This window comes from Pogona vitticeps, chromosome 1 (genome assembly GCF_051106095.1).
Source record: "Pogona vitticeps strain Pit_001003342236 chromosome 1, PviZW2.1, whole genome shotgun sequence".
In the NCBI taxonomy this organism is placed as follows: domain Eukaryota; kingdom Metazoa; phylum Chordata; class Lepidosauria; order Squamata; family Agamidae; genus Pogona; species Pogona vitticeps.
The window spans coordinates 63,396,886-63,416,474 of NC_135783.1; the positions used below are offsets into that span (position 1 = coordinate 63,396,886).

A 19,589-nucleotide genomic window follows, 5' to 3' on the forward strand; every position below is an offset into this window, starting at 1 on the left:
ATTTTTAAGCAGAAATTAGATAACCATCTGTTAGGGTTGCCTTCGTTGTGGACGTCCTGCACCAGCAAAGAGTTGGATTAGACCATCCATGGCATCCTTTCTAGGTCTGCAGTTGTATCATTCTATGGGCTTATGGTCCCACTCTTGTGCTATTTACTGGCTCCAATCAAATACAAACCCTATTCTGGCATGCTACAAGCTGGCACTGTGAATACCTTTGTGGGGTGTGTGTGCTTAGGCCTGCACCCTCTGAGATCAATTCTCCCATGATTACAGCACCAGATATTAGAAAGAGAATTGTCATATTTGCATGTTAATGAGAAGCATGTCCTGTGCTTGCTGTTAATTATCCAGCTTTTCCCTCATAAAAGAAACATGCATCATGGTCATTTTACCTTTTCCAAAGAAAAGGGTGAGACTGGGCAAATTTCTCTATGGTTTTCTGTGCACTAAAAACAGAATAGCCACATTCCAAATCTTTCTAAAAAGCTCTTTCTAACCCTTCCACCCAACCCTTGCCTGCCCAAGCCCTGTGACCTTCCTTCCTTCTTTCCTTCTTTCATATCAGAGTGTTGCATAATTTAAAATCACACCCAGAATTTTAAATTGCACAACACTCTGATATGAATTGTTGTGCTTCAAATATCACAAGTAGCTTAATGATTGTTGACACAGATAGTTGCTACTTGTAGATAAGAAAGTAATAAAAGTACAGTATGACATAGATTTTTCACATGCAGTCCTTCTCACATTTTGGATGCTGGCTCTTCCCTCTGGAGTTCTGTATTCTGCTAATGTGAAAGAGGTGCAGTGTACAGATGTACACCTACTTAACAATGTTTTTCTTTGATGATAAATATGTGGCCTCTAGAGAGTTTAGCTATTTGGCACATTCTTAACTGGCAGAGTGAGAGAATGTGGTTAGCTTCTGGAATCCCACATCACCACATATTATTCGTTGAATGTATGTTGCTGTCTATATGAATACCTCTGAACAAGTTGTGGCATTGAGATAACTTTTTACGTGACATCTTAAGTAAGAAAGAAGTTGAGGGCTGTCATTTTGCTGCTTTGCAAAAATGCTGATGAAATTTGGAGCACAAATACAGAAAATACACACACTCTTCTGAGTTTTATAAGGAGATGCAAACAGCTACTTTGGGAGTGACAGCAAGGAGTAAGGCAGCTTGTGACCTTTATTCCATGTACCTATGTGGTATTGTTTTAAGAGACGTGTCCGGTTTGCTGGCTATGTGTACATGAACGATTGCAAACTAGGTGTGTACAAATTGCTGTGACCACATCCATGCAATAGAACAAAATTGTTTCCAAGTGTTTCAACTTTGCATACAAAGGTCCGCATAGTCAAAGCTATGATTTTTCTTGTAGTTATGTATGGAAGTGAGAGCTGGACCATAAAAAAGGTTGACCGCCGAAGAATTGATGCTTTTGAATTGTGGTGCTGGAGGATACTCTTGAGAGTCCCCTGGATTGCAAGGAGAAAAAACCTATCCATTCTGAAGGAAATTGACCCCATGTGCTCACTGGAAGGACAGATCCTGAAGCTGAGGCTCCAGTACTTTGGCCATCTCATGAGAAAAGAGTCCCTGAAAATGACCCTGATGTTGGGAAAGTGTGAAGGCAAGAGGAGAAGGGGATGACAGAGGATGAGATGGCTGGACAATGCCATTGAAGTTACCAACATAAATTTGACCCAACTCCGGGAGGCAGTGGAAGACAGGAGGGCCTGGTGTGCTCTGGTCCATGGGGTCATGAAGAGTCAGACACGACTTAACGACAAGAACAACAATTGCAAATGACCTTCAGATTCAAGAAAACAACTATGTAACAGGGGAAATTGATGTGGACTTCAGATGATGAGGGCAGCCAGGTGTATATTCCCCATTCGACATCCCCCCTCCCAGAAACCTGAACTGAACGAGGAGACAAAAACCTGTAAGAATCAGGACAATGGTTGTGAATCAATATTCTTTGATGATGTACATCAGCTTCCTATGTCAGAGAATAATAGTTATAGGACTATCAATGAGCCTCATTGTAATACCAATGAAGAGGCTGACACCAACAAATCAAGTCACCTGATGGTAATTCGGGACCTTTGATTTGATATAAAAGACCTAACAATAGTTATGCTAGGATATTTGAGGAAGAAGGAGCAGCTCATATCCAACAGTGAATCACAGCAGAGATAACAAAGAAGGCAGACCATGGCTCATATTCAGCAATAAGGGAACAAGGCTCCTCAAGAGGGTATCCCAATACTAGTTATAATTGGGAATAGGAATAGAAGTAGATGGGTAAGTTTTATGGGAGGGAGATCAGGGGGAAGGAAGAAAATAAGTAGATGTGATGATAGCAATAATGGGTTGGTGGATAAAAAAATTGACCAGAGATACAGGAGGTTGCATATTGAGTGGCAAGAACAGGCTAGTAGTTGGCCTAAAGGGAGATCATATTACAATTGACCCCTATCCTTAGTATCTTGGAATATCATGGGGTGGGTAGGTAGATTTAGGGATGGTTGTATACATGGTTATCTAATTAGACATGACATTTTATTGTTACAAAAGACATGGACCTCTGAATCCCCAACTTTAGAAGGTTTCTAAGCCTATGGAATAACTGCAAAGCTATCTAATCATGGTAGGGCTGGGGGGGGGGCTAGGAATATTAATTTCTACTGCATTAAAAGTTAAAGTTGATGTTATACCCTCACTTACAGTCAGCAATGGCTATATTAATACAATATGAGCAGATGTCCTGTATTATAATAAATGTATACCATACTCCTCTGAAAACTAAACAACAAATAGAGACTGAATGGAGGAATTTAGAAGCTTGTTTATGGCAAATAATTATAAAATATCCAAAGGCATTTCTTATAGTGGGTAAGGTAATGGTAAAGGTTCCCCTTGACATTTAGTCCAGTTGTGTCCGACTCTCGGGTGCGGTGCTCATCCCCGTCTCCAAGCTGTAGAGCTCACTCCGTCACGTGGATTCCGTCGCTGTGGGTTAAACCGCAGAAGCATCTGTGCTACAAGGTCAGAAGACCAGCAGTGGTACGATCAAATCCACATGACGGAGTGAGCTCCCATCGCTTGTTCTGGCTGCAGACAACCTAGCAGTTTGAAAGTATGTAAAAATATGAGTAGATAAATAGGTACCACCACGGTGGGAAGGTAACGGCGTTCTGAGTTTAGTCGCGCTGGCCATGTGACCACAGAAACTGTCTTTAGACAAACACTGACTCTATGGCTTGGAAACAGGGATGAGCACCACACCCTAGAGTCGGACATGACTGGACTAAATGTCAAAGGGAACCTTTACCCTTTACCTATTGACAAAACTGAGAAAATTCCTAAAGATTGTGGGACTGCGATCATAATCCCTGTATACAAAGAGGTAATACAGATCTACCCTCTAACTACAGGCCTATAAACTTACTTAATGTGATAAGTAAACTATATGCTAGATGCCTTGAGTGGAACTTGAAGGACTGGATAGACCAAGAGTCCCTTATGGCAAAAGAACAGGCTGGATTCAGAGACACCCATTCAACCTTGGACCAAAGTACGATCCTGGAGGACTTAAATTATGAAATATTCCTCTAAAAATTCTGTGTCTCTACGCAGCTTTTATTGATCTTAGAGCTGCCTTTGATTCTATTTCAAGAAACATATTATGGAAAAAAATAACTAGTATCAATATTCTCAAGCATTTACTTTTCTTAATTCGAGCTTTGCATAATAATACATTAGTAAGATTAGCATTAATCCCCAAGGACATCTTACAGCACCAGTTAAAACTGAAAAGGGGGTTAAACAGGGCTGCATCTTGGCACCCTTGTTATCTCTATATAAATGATTTCGTAATACATCTAACCAGTTTGGACTTTTATCCTCCAAAGTTGGCAGATAAACATATTTCCATTCTACTATGTGCCGACGATGCAGTAATTCTCCCAAGAACTCTGAATGGAGTAAAAAGAATGCTGCAGACTCTTGCTAAATTTTGTTAACAGAATCAGTTAGAGGTAAACCATGATAAAACCAAGGTAATGGTATTTGCTGAGAGATCTGAAAAGTATATTTGGAAATTAAATGAGGTACGTATTGAGCAAGTACAATATTATAAATATTTGGGTCTGATAATCCAAGCAAATGGTAAGAGAAATGTGCATATAAAACATGTGGTAGCAAATGCCCAAAAAAGCATGGGAGCGATATAAAAAAAATTTCTGGTCATATGGGGGAAGAAATAGGACAGCTGCTATTAGACTTTTGTTTTTTGTTTTTCTTTTCCTTTAAAGGGAAAAAGGGCCAAATAGGGTCACTTCTGGTCTGGTGTGGTTTCCTGACACAAAACCACCTGATTCTTGCATGTGAATGCAAGGATCAAACTAAATAATATGTCATACCTCTATGCCACCTTAAGCAATGCTACTTAGCTTATTCGAGCCCACTCCATCTAGTTACACCTTAAGGTAGCTCAGTTTCCAGCAAACCAAGCAGTCATTTCTTTTCGACCAGTCATATTAACTGGTTGGAGAAAGGGCCTAACATAGTCCCCAAACTTCACTCTGTTACAGGAGAAAAAGTGACTCCTCATTTCTGTAGTGGAAGCAAAAAGTTCACCCTTTCCCACCAGTTTTTCCATCTCCTTCCAAACTACTCTCTCTATTCCCCTTGATCAATGAAGAACAAAGTCAATGTCACTGCCTTATACCAAAGCTCCTTTGGAAAGAAATATTGTTTGCAATCTGCTTCCAAATGTTTTCATACTTGAAAAAAAATCTTGTTTACTTGTATTACAGTAATAGAAGAATTATAGGTGTTTGACAGGCTTTTATTACTGTTGGAATGCTTTTCAGATTTTTTAAAAAGTAGATTGCATCAACAATGTAAATAACAGAGACAGAGGAGTACAGTAGCGGCATTCCTATGAAGAAATCTCAGCTATGTTCTTCCATGAACCCACAATCGAAACTATGAGAGATTCCTCTCATTGTTGACCTCTAGTTCTTGCAATATATATCATATTTCAACATTTTCCCAAGCTTAGTGCCTGCTGCATCCTCTTCAAATCTTCTGTCCATTTCTTTGCTCTGCTCTTCAGTGAAGAGACTCTTCCAATCGCCTACTATGCCTGAAAACATAAATATACTCATCACAACAATACATCTACAACAAAAACACGCTGATCATCCAATCTCCTGAAAAGGACAAAAGCTGTTCCCACAACTAGAAATACTCAACTCCCAAACAAACTGCACCAGAGCACAGAGTGCTACTCCAATCCTCTGAAGATGCTGGCCACAGAGACTGGCGAAACTTCAGGAAAAGAACAACCTTCCGAACACGGCCAAAGAGCCCAGAAAACCCACAACAACCATCAGATCCCAGCCGTGAAAGCCTTCGAGAATACAATAATTGAGAGGGTTGCGGATACTGGAGAGCTCAGCCTAGTCCCCTTTCCATGTATTTTTTTTTAGTTCAAGCCACTTGATTATTTTACAGAGAGGGATACATAGATGGTGCTGATTGAACAAATAAATAATATTTGCATCCAGAAGAAAAGGAAAGCATATACAGCACAGTCAAAGGTCCATTAAATGAAAGTGTCAAAAGTACAGTACATCCATGTTCTTGTTCTGCGAACTGGAGTTATTGTTGCTGTTATGCACACAGCCCCTTATCTTAACAACATATACTAGACTTTTACCTTTACGGAAAAGACTCTTGGCTGCTACTCTATTGATCTCATTGCCTTTATCTTTCATGGCCTTCAAACTGGTTTTCTCAATAGTGGTTTGAATATCTTGCTCAGTCACAGAAAATTCAAAGAATTCAGCTATTTTTTTCAGTCCCAGTGTTGTATTCTGAATAATGCAAAGAGATGCATCATAAATTAATAAAGCACCAGGCATATGAAACCCATACAAGACCCAAGTCCAAACTCTGATTTGAAGATTACATAAACATGTTAGCAAGCACAAAAACTTAGTGGAATGCAACTTAGTTCAAAAATCACGGCTTTTCTTCATTAAAGGGGAAAAAATAGTCTATTGCCAGATATGATTGAGCATAAAACAGTAATGGAACTCAGAAGGAACCACAGAAAGATACTGGTAGCCTAAAGGTTGGAAGAGAGAGGCTGTGTGTGTTCAAATAGTACTGATGATCCCTCTGGCATAAGTGCAGGACTGGATCAACAAATCCAGGTGTGTGTGTGTGTGTGTGTGTGTGTGTGTGTGTGCGTGCGTGCGTGCGTGCGTGCGTGCGTGCGTGTGTGTGTGTGTGTGTGTGTGTGTGTGTGTGTGTGTGTGTGTGTGTGAGAGAGAGAGAGAGAGAGAGAGAGAGAGAGAGAGAGAGCAAGCTTACAGAGAGAAGAGTGTGACAAAATGAAGGGAACATATGCACTATAGAACACAGATACATAACATAGCCAAATTAAAAGACTAAAAAAACATAAAGAAAATAAGGATTTTTGTCATCAGGAAGACAAAAAGCCCACAGCACAAGACCCAATAAGCAAGTACGCAAAACCAATTCTCAGCCCCAAACAAGGGACACACATTTTGTGCCTACAGGTACCAGAGCCGAATGAATTTGAGGAGGGCACCTAAGGCAGCAAAGGAGAGGAAATGTCCAGATCCATGTAGAGCCTCTGAATAAGTATCCTAGGAGCACTTATTCGGTAACCTTCCAACCTGCCCAGCCTTCTTGGAGACTATTTAAGTAACACACAGAGTTAGGAATTTTTAGAAAATGCTCACCTCTTTTAGTTCCTCGTAGGTAGTAAACATTACATTTTCATAATCAATATACTTGTTCCATTCAATGATGTGATCTAAATAAGCACCATAGCACACTAAAAGAAAGAAAGCAGAAAATTACAGATATACGACAGATATCCAACAAATGGACAATGGTGGATTTCTGTACAATCTGATTAGATTTTTCACTTACATCTGCAGCATGACTACTTGAAAGGCACCCAAATGAAAATGTTTCTCAGAATACATTTTCCACTGTGCTCAATAACAGTCTTGTGATATGGGCTCATTCACATTCAGATCTGCCTCTCGATAAGCTCCATTATAAATGGAATCCATTTAGAAATCACATGGGTGCCACATGGTATTTGGTTCCATGAAAACTTTTAATCTGTGTTGTATCTTGGTTGAGGGGATTACACTGGTTTTTTTTTACTCATTGCATTTTAGGTTTCCTTCTGTGCCCACCCACCCTGCCCTCACACTGTTCTGCTGCTGTGGTGAGGTGAGGAGAAGGAGAAGGAGGCTTTACTGGCTAAGCTGCTTGTCCCTTTAGAAATCTTGGCTGCTTTTCTCCCTTTCAGGATGCTCCAGCTCTTCCCTGGAGGGTAGAAAGAAGCATCATTTAGGAAAGAGGCACAGAGAGAGGGAGCTGCTAGGGACCAGAAGCTCTTCGCTCCTCCAACCCTGCACCTCAGGCTTTCTCAAGATTGGACATTCTCCCTCCTTCCCTCCATCCCCACTGCACACACATATTATGTGAAACTAAGTGGTGCCTCGCATTACAACGTTAATTCGTTCCAGCAAAATCATTGTAGAATGAAAACGTTGTAATGCGAAAAGAAAAAAACCCATTGAAACGCATTAAAACCCGTTTAATGCGTTCCAAAGGGCTGGAACGGGGGGGGGAGGAAAAGCTACAGATTGGGAGTGTGAGACTCCAGGTTGATTCACCTTTCCCATTACATCACGTAATCAATGGGAAAATGCAAATCATTTCTCCCCAAACACACACCCTCTCCAACATCCTCTCCTACGGATGTCTTTCTTGCTGAAAATCCAGAGATGGTCTGCCTGTCCGAAACATGCTTGCTGGGTTATGCTGTTGATTTCACCCTAGCAACAACTCTTTGGGGTGTTTCTCTTCTTCACCCTTTTTCATTCTCATTCCTCAAGGAATGCTGTTTTTGGCAGAGAGGGAGGACTGAATAAAACATATTGGGGTAAAAGAGAAGGAGGAATTGAGAGGGAAGTGTCCAACACCACATTCCTACTGCTTTATCACAGTGCTATCATATGCTCCTGTCATAAATCAGCATTCCAAGAGATGCTCATCACCCCAACTTCCCATGTTCCTCAGTCCCAGTGCTGTGCAGTCACAGAAGTCAACAGTAAAAGGAATCCACTCCTGTTGGATGGTTGAATCTCCTTCCCAGTGAGTGGAGGGAAGGTTTCAGTGCATGGGTTGCTTATCTCTGTTTTAGAGCAACGTATTTCAAATACTGCTATTTTAGAACTCATTTGTCTAAAGAGAAAGTAAAGGAAGCCAACCTTTTCCATTGATATAATCTGAGAAGAAATCATCCCAGGTTTGCTCGCTGGGAATCAATTTCATGCCTTTGGAGAAATGATAGTATGAAACTGCGGTGTCCTTTGGGTTCCGAAACAATACTAGCATCTTTAAAACACAAACAGACATAAATACATACTTGTAAATATTAGGAGGGCAGAGATCACATACCAAATAGCGAAAGCATGGGCAATTTTATTTTCCTCCCTAATAGTAGCATGAAGGGTCAAATTTAGTGAAGTTGAGAGATAAACTCATGTAACCAGAAGGAAAAAAATAACTTTTAAAGAATTAGCCCATAGCTCATTAGTAGGATTTTTTTTGTTCAATGTTCAGTCTTTAAAAGCTGGAGTTTGAGTAACGTAGGGCTGAATTCTTCGGTGCTGCCTATGTGTGGCGGTGACAGCAAAAGCTGTTCTCACCTTCTGAGGTTGAAATGAGCTTGGTTTATTTTGTCATTGGTCTTCAAGACGTAAGCACCTTTGGTTTTGCAAGTCTGACTTCTAAGGGCACGGTTACACTATTGAAATAAATTGAGTGATGGATCAGGGCTTTTGAATTCAGTTTAAAGTCAAGAGGTGGCCATGTGCTTTTTGATTCAGTGTCTGTATCTTGTTAGGAAAACTTTTAATCTATTTTAAAATTGTGTTGTATATTATTTGAGGGGCTACATGGGCATTTAGAATCATTGCATCAGAGGCTTATCCTGCACCTCTCTGCCCTCATGTTTGCTACCTCTCACAGCCACCAGTCACTGCTGGTGTGGTATTTTATTCACTATTTTTAAAAATTTCTTGCAATCTGGAATAGTGGTAGCACACAATGAGAGAGAGAGAAAAAATAAAACAGAGGTTTCTCTGCAATACAACAAATGTGTTCAGAAACAAATAAACACAGGGGATATAGAAGGAGCACGAGCAATACAGCCCTAGCTGAACCTAACCAGAGACATTGACTAGGCTTGCAAAGGAGGAAGATGCAAGCCAGGGCTGAAACTGACCAGAAACCTTTTAACCAAATTAACTAGGCTTGTGAAGGAGAGAAATATGGAGCCAGGGCAAAACTGACCAGAGATATTTTGACCAGATCAGGACTTCTAGGCTAGGGAAGGAGGGAGACATACACACATACATATAAGTGAGCGTGCACACACACAAGTGCACACAAACACACACAGAGAGGGGGGGTTTGATTTGCATCATCAAAGGCATTCACATATGTCAAAAGTATTGAAAATAAATCAATTTCACAAGCAATTTAAAATAAACAAACCTCTCATAGCCAAGTAAATGCTTCGCTTTCCAACCAAAAAACATGCTTCCCAGGCAAAAGAATCTGCATTTCCATGTTTGTCATGTAGTTACGTTTTTGAAAAAAAAAATCTATTCCAAACATGCTGAACCCGATTCAAATGTAGGGTTTTTTCTGCATGTAACCACTGTCTGAGGTAAGAAACTCTGACTGAAGGTTGTTTGTAGAAAACTAATGTGCCTTTAATTCTAATGACAAACTATTATTAGTGTGTGGTTTATCTTCGTGCAAGAAGGCAAAGGAAGAACCTGTACTCCAAAATACTCTATGCAGAGACTCAATGGCCTGGTTCAGAAATAGCACTAAGTCTGAATTTAATGTTAAGAGAATGAGCTTTAGCAGATCTCAGGGTCATGAGCTCTACCTCTCCTCTATTCTTTTGCACATGAGAAGAGCAGATTGACAGCAGACAATGAAACCGAATGTTTGATTCAGAATACACCACTGTTTTCTGATATTGTTTCAATTCAAACTCTGGTTTATCAGTAGTGCGCAATTTCAGTGATTGACCAACAGCTGGGGTGTCACAAACCCACAACGGAATGATTGAAGTGGGAAAGGGCTTGGTGAAAGTGGTTCATTGGCTCTTACTAACTTATTTAAAAATAAACATTTTATTATGAAATTGTTCTTTTCTTTGTGTATGTAATAATAAAAACTATTCAGTTGATTTCCATAAATTAACCAAACATCCAAAAACACTCCACCCCAAACATAGTCATACACATTTAATTAGGATGTGATCAGTACAGGATTTTGGTTTTTTCAATGTTGCTTTTAATTCTTACCATCTGACTCGTTCTCTGAGAATTCAGACTAATTTATTAAGTAAAACAGATTCACTAATGTTAAAATGCATTTCTGCAAGAGGACCAAAAATTTGCAGCTCAGATTCTCTGATGTATGAACAGCACTTAACTATTGAGACATATGATGAAAGGAATAAACATATCCAGTGAAGAGGAAAGGAAGTCAGATTCCCAGAAGCAATGCCCAACTGATTGAAAACTTCTGAAGACAATTAAAACAAACAAGCTACAGAACTAAATCTCTACCCCACATGCCTTCCAAAGACTAGAGTCCCACAAATGTCTACAGGGTGCACATTAAATCATGTTCAAAACTTCCTATTCAGAAATGATGTAGAAATATTCTGAATTAGTCAAAGAATATTTTAGAAGAGGACTTACCTTTGGTTTTTGTTCAAAAATCGACCTAGGAATTTTATGTGGAATGAGATGTGTTTTTATAATTCTTCTGGAAGGTAACTTCTCCATCCTCTTTAACAATATGATAAAAATAGGAAAGTTAATGCATCTTCATATGAAAAGGGGGACACTATATACCGTAACATCTCTTGTGAATCTCCATGAGCATAGCAGGAATGATGCCACCAGCAGTAACAAACTGCCATTCATTAAAGAGTTACTTTTAAATATCAGCGTGCCAGAGTATTTCATACAATAAGACAAAATCACATGCACCCCATGATCTCTGCCTCCCAGGGAACATCAGTAGCATTCTTAAAGGGACTGTTGGAAACTAGACAAAATTTTGCTGATGAAAAAGTATGGTGGCTGCCAAGCACTAAATACCTGGCTCCAAATGATTACAGGGCAGGCTTGAAAAGCATGTGGCACCGCACAGAGGACCTCTTCAAACGATTTTGAGGTCTAAATGGCTCTGTAAATCAAAATGCCATTGCTCAGGTAACCGGCTCCCAAATTGTTTAGGGCCCAGGCAAGAGTACCTGTGGTGGATCACAGGTACAATACCTTGGAGGAAGTAGGGTCAGCTGCAGATTTCAGACCAAAATTCCAACCCCATTTGTTACTTTTAATTATTCTCTTTCCTACATGAAAAACTGAAGTGCCATTTTTCATACAAGCTTACAGATGATTTCAAGTGGCTCAACTTGATAGCTTTTGTGAACTTATTGAGAGTCATAATAAAGGCAGGCCATTACAGGCCCGAGACATCAGCAGAGACATCACCTTGCCAACAAAAGTCCGCATAGTCAAAGCTATGGTTTTTCCTGTCGTGATGTATGGAAGTGAGAGCTGGACCATAAAGAAAGCAGACCGCCGAAGAATTGATGTCTTTGAATTGTGGTGCTGGAGGAGGCTCTTGAGAGTCCCCTGGACTGCAAGGAGAACAAACCTATCAATTCTAAAGGAAATCAACCCTGAGTGCTCACTGGAAGGACAGATCCTGAAGCTGAGGCTCCAGTAGTTTGGCCATCTCATGAGAAGAAAAGAGTCCTTGGAAAAGACCTTGATGTTAGGAAAGTGTGATGGCAAGAGGAGAAGGGGACGACAGAGGGTGAGATGGCTGGACAGTGTCTGCGAAGCAACCAACATGAAATTGACACAACTACAGGAGGCAGTGGAAGATAGGAGGGCTTGGTGTGCTCTGGTCCATGGGGTCACAAAGAGTCGGACATGACTAAACAACTAAACGACGATGATTACAGGCCAAGCTCTTAATATGTCATTGAAAAGCTATTTGGAATTCTGTAACGTGGAAAGGAAATGGATGCAGAATATGACAGCACTGTAGAGAAAAATATGACCACAACATTCTCTGCCCAGGGGAACTACATCCTATAGTAATTAAAATCCACTTTTAACCATTTGAATTGGCTCTAAGAGATCCCGTCAACTGTGTGGATTCCACCATTGAACATTTCAGAAGCTTTGTGGAGTGCCATTCCTGCTTGGGTGTATTTGGTGGCTCTCATGTTATTCAGATGAATGTGGCTGTAGAGTATTCCTCTGTATACTGACCTCAAACTTCTCTGGGTCTCCAAATTCAAGGAATGGGTCTATCTTTAATTCTTCTAGTTTTTGCTGCCTTTGCTTCCTTTCTTCTTCATCATACTTTCCAGATGCAGCTTCTAGCTCAGTCAACATCTGGGCAACCCAATGAGTGCCTGAAGCAATGCAGAAACCATGTTAGAAAATGCAGAAAGTGCCTCAGTGTGCTTAAAGTCACATAACTCTGTTTTGTTTGGTTTGGTTTTGTTTTTGGTTTGGTTTGGTTTCGTTTGGTTTGGTTTGGTTCAGTTCTGTTTTGTTCTGTTCTGTATATATGCTACCTTTCTCCTCATAGGAAACCCAAGGTGGCTCACAATGATTAAAATCATACAAAAATAACAAGTTTAAAATACCATACAAAACTATACTGTACAGGTATATTAAAAAATCAATTAAACTTTGGCAAGATTGCTGGTGAAGCTCACAAAATTTAGAATTCAATTCTGTATTATGAATGTGGGATATTGTGTTTCTGTATCCACAATTCAAAAACAGAAGAAATGGCCTGATATCACTGCACAAAATTGTGCCCACATTGTCAGCAGCAACACTCACCCCCATGATCTTTCTTTCTAATCACCCTGTTTTTTAAAAATAAAAAAAAAAGCTTCAAACCATCAACTTTAGTTCTAGCTCACCTTATCACTGCATTGATACATTAGTTTAGCATTAGATTACCTCTGTACAGGCAAAAAAAATGGATAAGAAAGAGAAGCAGGGATGGTCATTTGGATGGTATTAAAGAAAGAGGTCCATAAGCTATGGGTGAATATCAAATCACATCAGATTGATGACCAGTGTAGAAATTGGCACTGAAACAATCCAATATCTTTGTATGATTACTTAAATCTAATGCAGTTGAAAAATAGAAGTGAAATCAAGTTTGTTTATTTATTTATTTATTTATTTATTTATTTATTTATTTATTTATTTATTTATTTATTTATTTATTTATTTGATTTGATTTGATTTGATTTGATTTGATTTGATTTGATTTGTACCCTGCCCATCTGATCTAAAAGGCCACTCTAGGCGGCCAGTTGCAGCTTCAATTCAGCTTGTCAGTATAATTGCACCCTCAGTCAGCAATTGATTTGGATTCTAGGCACAAATCAAATCAAATCAGATGGGACAAAAAAAAATCAATGAATTTAGATATACGTACTTCAAACCCCTAAACAGGCCTTCAAAGTCAAACTTTGGGAACCTGCACTGGTATAAATACTCACTTTTGATGAACAGCAAACAGGAATATTGGCTGAAATCCAACTGCTAGGTCAAGCTCCTATGGAGCCATTCAATCAATTGCTGGGAGATCAGTTAATACTTGGGTAAATCCTATTGATTTAGTAGGGTTACTCTAATTTCAACTGCAGCTGAGACTCAGGCCACTATTTTGCTTTTCTTTCTCAAAAGTCCCATTGCATCATCTAGTGGCATTTTAAAATAAATAAGTAAATTTGGGAAGACAGGGGGGCTGTCACAAAAGTAGAATTTCTGAGCAAAAACATTTTAAATGTTTTTAAAACATGCCTTTAAGTGTGGTGGTCCTGGCAAGTGCCTTTGGAATCCAGGGGAACCCAGTCTACAGACTATAAACTGCACTTTGCCAGTCATCATGACCTAATGGGTTTTCACACAACAGTCGTGAACTATGTTTATTCTTGTGAATATACAAGCTCAGTTTCATTCATATTAAAGTCATTTATACCGTTAATACAGAGCTGTCAAGCCATTTCCAATTTATGGCAACCCTAGCAGGGTTTTGACAGTCTATGAGATAGATAAGGAGTGGTTTTACTATTGCTGCCAACATTCTAGTATATTTCCATGGCCAAGCAAAGATTTGAACTCAGGCACTTGGTTCACTACATCACACTAGCTCTCACTTAACATATAGCAAGCTGTTTAAATCATAAATATCCAACGTCATTTAGTGGGCCCTATATTTCTGGAAATTGTGAACAGGATGAATTATTTCTCTGGCTCTATAATAACTTTTTTTTTACTGACACACTTGTTCAGCATTCACAAATGGGTTTCTATTGATTCAGAAAACAGTTAACTGAAATCCTGTTAAACAATATTTATGCACATAAATAGCTCGGTGGTATAGGTATGTGGTTGCAAAGCCAGAGGTTGGGAGTTTTATTCCTCACTGGGGCTCCTCGACAACAGGAGCTAGACACAATTATCCATAGGATCCCTTCCAGTTCTGCAGTTCAAAGCCAATCCTGTCAGGCTGAAAGACTCACCAGTTTTGGCATATCCCACAAGTACCACATCATCTCTCCGAGCTTTAAACGTGTCAAGGAGCTTCAGTGTTTCAGGGCAACAGACAATAGCAGGATATAAACTGCCATCATACAAAAACAAACCATCTTTAGAAGTAGTCTTTTCTAGCTCTTCCTGCTTCTTCTCCAAACTTTCACTTAATCCTCTTGCAGCCATGGTGGTGCCGTTCTGCGTATAAAACTCAGCTTGGTGAAAGAAGCAAATTTATCTACAGAGAAATTATATAAACCTATCAGCTGAAGGAGGGAGAAGGTCAGTGCTGTGTTTCCCTCAAAATGCGAGACTTGTTACAGATTAACTATGGGGTATGTCCACAGGAATCAGTTTCCTTTCTGCCTAAGCACAAATATTCAAATAAAGCTGTGGCACCTTCTTTGTACTGAGAACTGGAGATATTTGTTCCTAAAGTGAAAAGGAGTGAGACTGAGGCAGAGGATGAAGAAAACAACATTTGCAAATTGGATCAGAGAGCCTGGATTTTTTAAAACACTTGAACTGAAGAGGCCAGTCTTGCTTATTTCATTCTATGAGGGTTGCAAATAAATTTCTAGACACCATTTATCTGGATCTTGGAATCACAGCAAATAACTTACAATGCCTGAGCATGTAGCAAAGCAATTAAAGAAAACAACACAAATAAACAACACAATAATTCAGCCAAAATAAGCTTCATCTGATGACAAAGAATCTCAGGAGAGTAGGACTGTCAATGCAACAGCAGATTCCATTGTGCTTGCTACCATTCACAAAATGTCACCAAGCAGGGGAAAATCACAGAAGTAGATTCCTTTTTTTATCACGTCTCACCCAAACACATAGTGATTTTCAGGGCTATTTTTCAACCAATGTGAATGGTAGTGAGGGTATCCTGTGGAGGCCAACATAGCCTCTAATTTTTAGCACATTGGGCAGGGCTCCACTTCTCTCTCTTACGCAGCTTTGCCCCTGTGTGTGCACGTGACTCCACCCCCGCACACCACATCCTGTAGCAAACAGAATCTAATGTGATCACTGCACAGAGAAGGAAGGGGGAAGCACAGCATGAGCCCAGCTTAGCAAGAACCTTGCTGTAGTGTAGACTATCTTGACTGCTGTCATTGGTGTTGTCAACATTCAGGTTGCCCTTTGCTATGTAAAGCTTGGCATCCTTTTTCCTGCTGGCAACATGGGCATGATATTGTGCAGCAACATTGGGCCATTTCCTGGCTTTCAGAATCGTGGGTACAGAAGCCCAATATCCCAGATTCATAAACTGGGAGTTATTTTTTTTTTAAAAAAAAGAATTGGATTTTTAATACGTGAGTTTAAATATAGATAAGCTACACACAAATTTAATCAGAAATTTTCCTCACAGAGAATTATCCAGAAGTAGAACATTCTAGAAAGCCTGGCTAACAATAGAAAGCCTTAGAAAGCCTTAGAAAGCCTGGCTAACAATAAGGCCAGTGGAGGTGATGACATTCCAGTTGAACTATTTAAAATCTTAAAAGATGATGCTGTTAAGGTGCTACATTCAATATGCCAGCAAGTTTGGAAAACTCAACAGTGGCCAGAGGACTGGAAAAGACCAGTCTACATCCCAATCCCAAAGAAAGGCAGTGCCAAAGAATGCTCCAGCTACCGCACAATTGCACTCATTTCACATGCTAGCAAGGTTATGCTCAAAATCCTACAAGGAAGGCTTCAGCAGTATGTGGACCGAGAACTCCCAGAAGTACAAGCTGGATTCCGAAGGGGCAGAGGAACTCGAGACCAAAATGCTAACATGCGCTGGATTATGGAGAAAGCCAGAGAGTTCCAGAAAAATATCTACTTCTGCTTCATTGACTATGCAAAAGCCTTTGACTGTGTGCACCACAGCAAACTATGGCAAGTCCTTAAAGAAATGGGAGTGCCTGACCACCTTGTCTATCTCCTGAGAAATCTATATGTGGGACAGGAAGCCACAGTTAGAACTGGATATGGAACAACTGATTGGTTCAAAATTGGGAAAGGAGTATGACATGGCTGTATATTGTCCCCGTGCTTATTCAACTTATATGCAGAATACATCATGCGGAAGGCTGGACTGGAGGAATCCCAAACTGGAATTAAGATTGCCGGAAGAAGTATCAACAATCTCAGATATGCAGATGATACTACTCTGATGGCAGAAAGTGAGGAGAAATTAAAGAACCTTGTAATGAGGGTGAAAGAGGAGAGTGCAAAAACCAGCCTGAAACTCAACATCAAAAAAACTAAGATAATGGCCACTGGTCCCATCACCTCCTGGCAAATAGAAGGGGAAGATATGGAGGCAGTGACAGATTTTACTTTCTTGGGCTCCATGATCACTGCAGATGGAGACAGCAGCCACGAAATTAAAAGACGCCTGCTTCTGGGGAGGAAAGCAATGACAAACCTTGATAGCATCTTAAAAAGCAGAGACATCACCTTGCCAACAAAAATCCGAATAGTCAAAGCTATGGTTTTTCCTGTCGTGATGTATGGATGTGAGAGCTGGACCATAAAGAAAGCAGACCGCCGAAGAATTGATGCCTTTGAATTGTGGTGCTGGAGAAGGCTCTTGAGAGTCCCCTGGACTGCAAGGAGAACAAACCTATCAATTCTAAAGGAAATCAACCCTGAGTGCTCACTGGAAGGACAGATCCTGAAGCTGAGGCTCCAGTACTTTGGCCATCTGATGAGAAGAGAAGACTCCTTGGAAAAGACCTTGATGTTAGGAAAGTGTGATGGCAAGAGGAGAAGGGGACGACCGAGGATGAGATGGCTGGACAGTGTCTGTGAAGCAACCAACATGAAATTGACAGAACTCCGGGAGGCAGTGGAAGATAGGAGGGCCTGGTGTGCTCTGGTCCATGGGGTCACGAAGAGTCGGACATGACTAAACGACGACGAGGAGAACATTCTAGGAGATGAGCATATGATCTGTACTATGATCACTGGGAGAAGACAAAAGTGAGAACAGCTTGGATATAGCTGTAATCTCTCTGTGCCAAAAATATTTTAAAGGGCTGTTTTGGACTTAATGAAATGGTGAAGCAAAGTGTGAGTAGGTATAACACGTACAATGAAGAAGAATACACACCCTTTAACCTCTTGTTTGAACTAATGTTGCTGTGACTGATCCACCAAATGAAAACTGGAAAGCTATGTTCCAATTTCCAAACTTTTTTTTTGTATTAGGCAAGCTGAGGAAGAAAACCAATATTGGACCAGATATGTTGTGTGCATGTTTTCCAAAATATGTCCCTTTGCTTTTTTGAAATATAAAAAAGGAAGAAGTTGGAATTAGCAAAGAATGCTGGAATCAAGGTCAAAATAATCCATACTATGAGAATGAAAGACAGTGAAGGAAGAGAGGGACAAAAATCAGCTCATTTGAAATGTGGTTGGAAGATAGCAATAAAAGCAGAAAAGTGGGTGCTCGGTCAAGTCAAACCTGAATTCTCACTCGAGCAAAAATGAGTCAACAGAGCCCATCCTACCATGCACATATGTATAATGGATATATACAAAATGGGCCAGAATAGATTATATTGCTGGGGAAAGTGGAGTGTAGCTGTAAAAAAAGAGGAAGACCTAATATAAGATGGGTTGACTCAACAGAAGAAACCATAGCTATTAGTTTGCAAGATCTGAGCAGAACTCTTAGAAAGGACATTTAGGATATCATCCTTCCCCTTTAAGAGCTGTCCCATACCAAACAAGCACAGGGCTAGGGCATGCAATCTATTTGATATGATTCATCGAGATGCAAAATGCCTCTTTGCTTAGCCTGTGCAGATTGATACTTTCACCAAAATTACTCTGGGGATCGCATTAACTGTGGAGACTACCCTGTACTGTATTAGGTAGGTTTGGCATTGAAAGGGAGAGTGGTAAAAACCCTCCTCTATTTTCATCTTCTTTTATTTGTAATATTTCCCTGTCTAATTTTTCCATGAAATATATTATTTCCTGAAATCCTTAAACCGGGAAAAAGAAAAGCGTGCTGTTTATATACCAGCCCATAGCACTTAAAAAGCTCTCTGGGTGGTTTACAATTTAATTCTGCAGACTACACATTGCCCCGCAACAAGGATATTCAATTTACCAACCTCAGGAGGGTGGAAGGTTGAGTGAACCCCCACCTAGCTACCTGGGATTTAACAAAAGGCAGTTTACATGTTGACAACACCAATGACAGCAGTCAAGACAATCATTCTATAGGATACCCTCTTTTGCTCACTGCCATTCACACTTGTTGAAAAACAGCCCTGACAATTGCTTTGTGTTTGGGTGAGAATTGATTAACTGATGGAAAAAAGGAGTGAGCTTCTGGGATTTTCCCTTTTGTGGTATCACTTTGTGAATGGCAGTGAGCAGAACTGGGTGTCCTGGAGACATCCCGACTGCTGCCATTGATGTTGTCATCATTCAGGCTGCCCTTTGCTATGTAAAACTTGGCATCCTTTTTCCTGCTGGCAATGTGAGCATGATATTGTGCAGCAACATTGGGCCATTCCCTAGCTTTTTGAGTCAAATAGGTGCAGAAACACAATAGTCCATATTCATAAACTGGAGGATTTTTGATGAATTGAATACACATTGGTACCAGTGCGACAACACTTGAATGTTCACAAAGCAGGGAAAAGTGAAAGCTGAGCTGTGAGCAGTGCACCATTGAGCATGCACACTGTAGTGGCATGTCCACAGGATATTGTTTAGGGAGAGACACCCCACCATTTGCCAAAATAACAACACAATGTAACAGGGCTTAAATAATGAAGAAAACACACCCAGCCACTCAATTAATTTC

The 19,589-nt window shown here is 40.1% G+C and overlaps 1 protein-coding gene across 1 annotated transcript; it reads right to left on the reverse strand.

The window, feature by feature from the left end:
* Positions 1 to 4,297: 4,297 nt before the first annotated feature.
* LOC140701267 (sulfotransferase 6B1-like) lies at positions 4,298 to 15,051 on the reverse strand. The gene is made up of 7 exons (XM_072994010.2): positions 14,749 to 15,051; positions 12,464 to 12,609; positions 10,868 to 10,957; positions 8,348 to 8,474; positions 6,797 to 6,891; positions 5,743 to 5,899; positions 4,298 to 5,166 (listed from the first exon to the last, which is right to left on the reverse strand). The coding sequence occupies exons 1-7, from the start codon at positions 14,942 to 14,944 to the stop codon at positions 5,036 to 5,038; spliced, it is 942 nt and encodes a 313-aa protein (XP_072850111.2). The 5' UTR covers positions 14,945 to 15,051; the 3' UTR covers positions 4,298 to 5,035.
* Between the last annotated feature and the right edge of the window lie 4,538 nt (positions 15,052 to 19,589).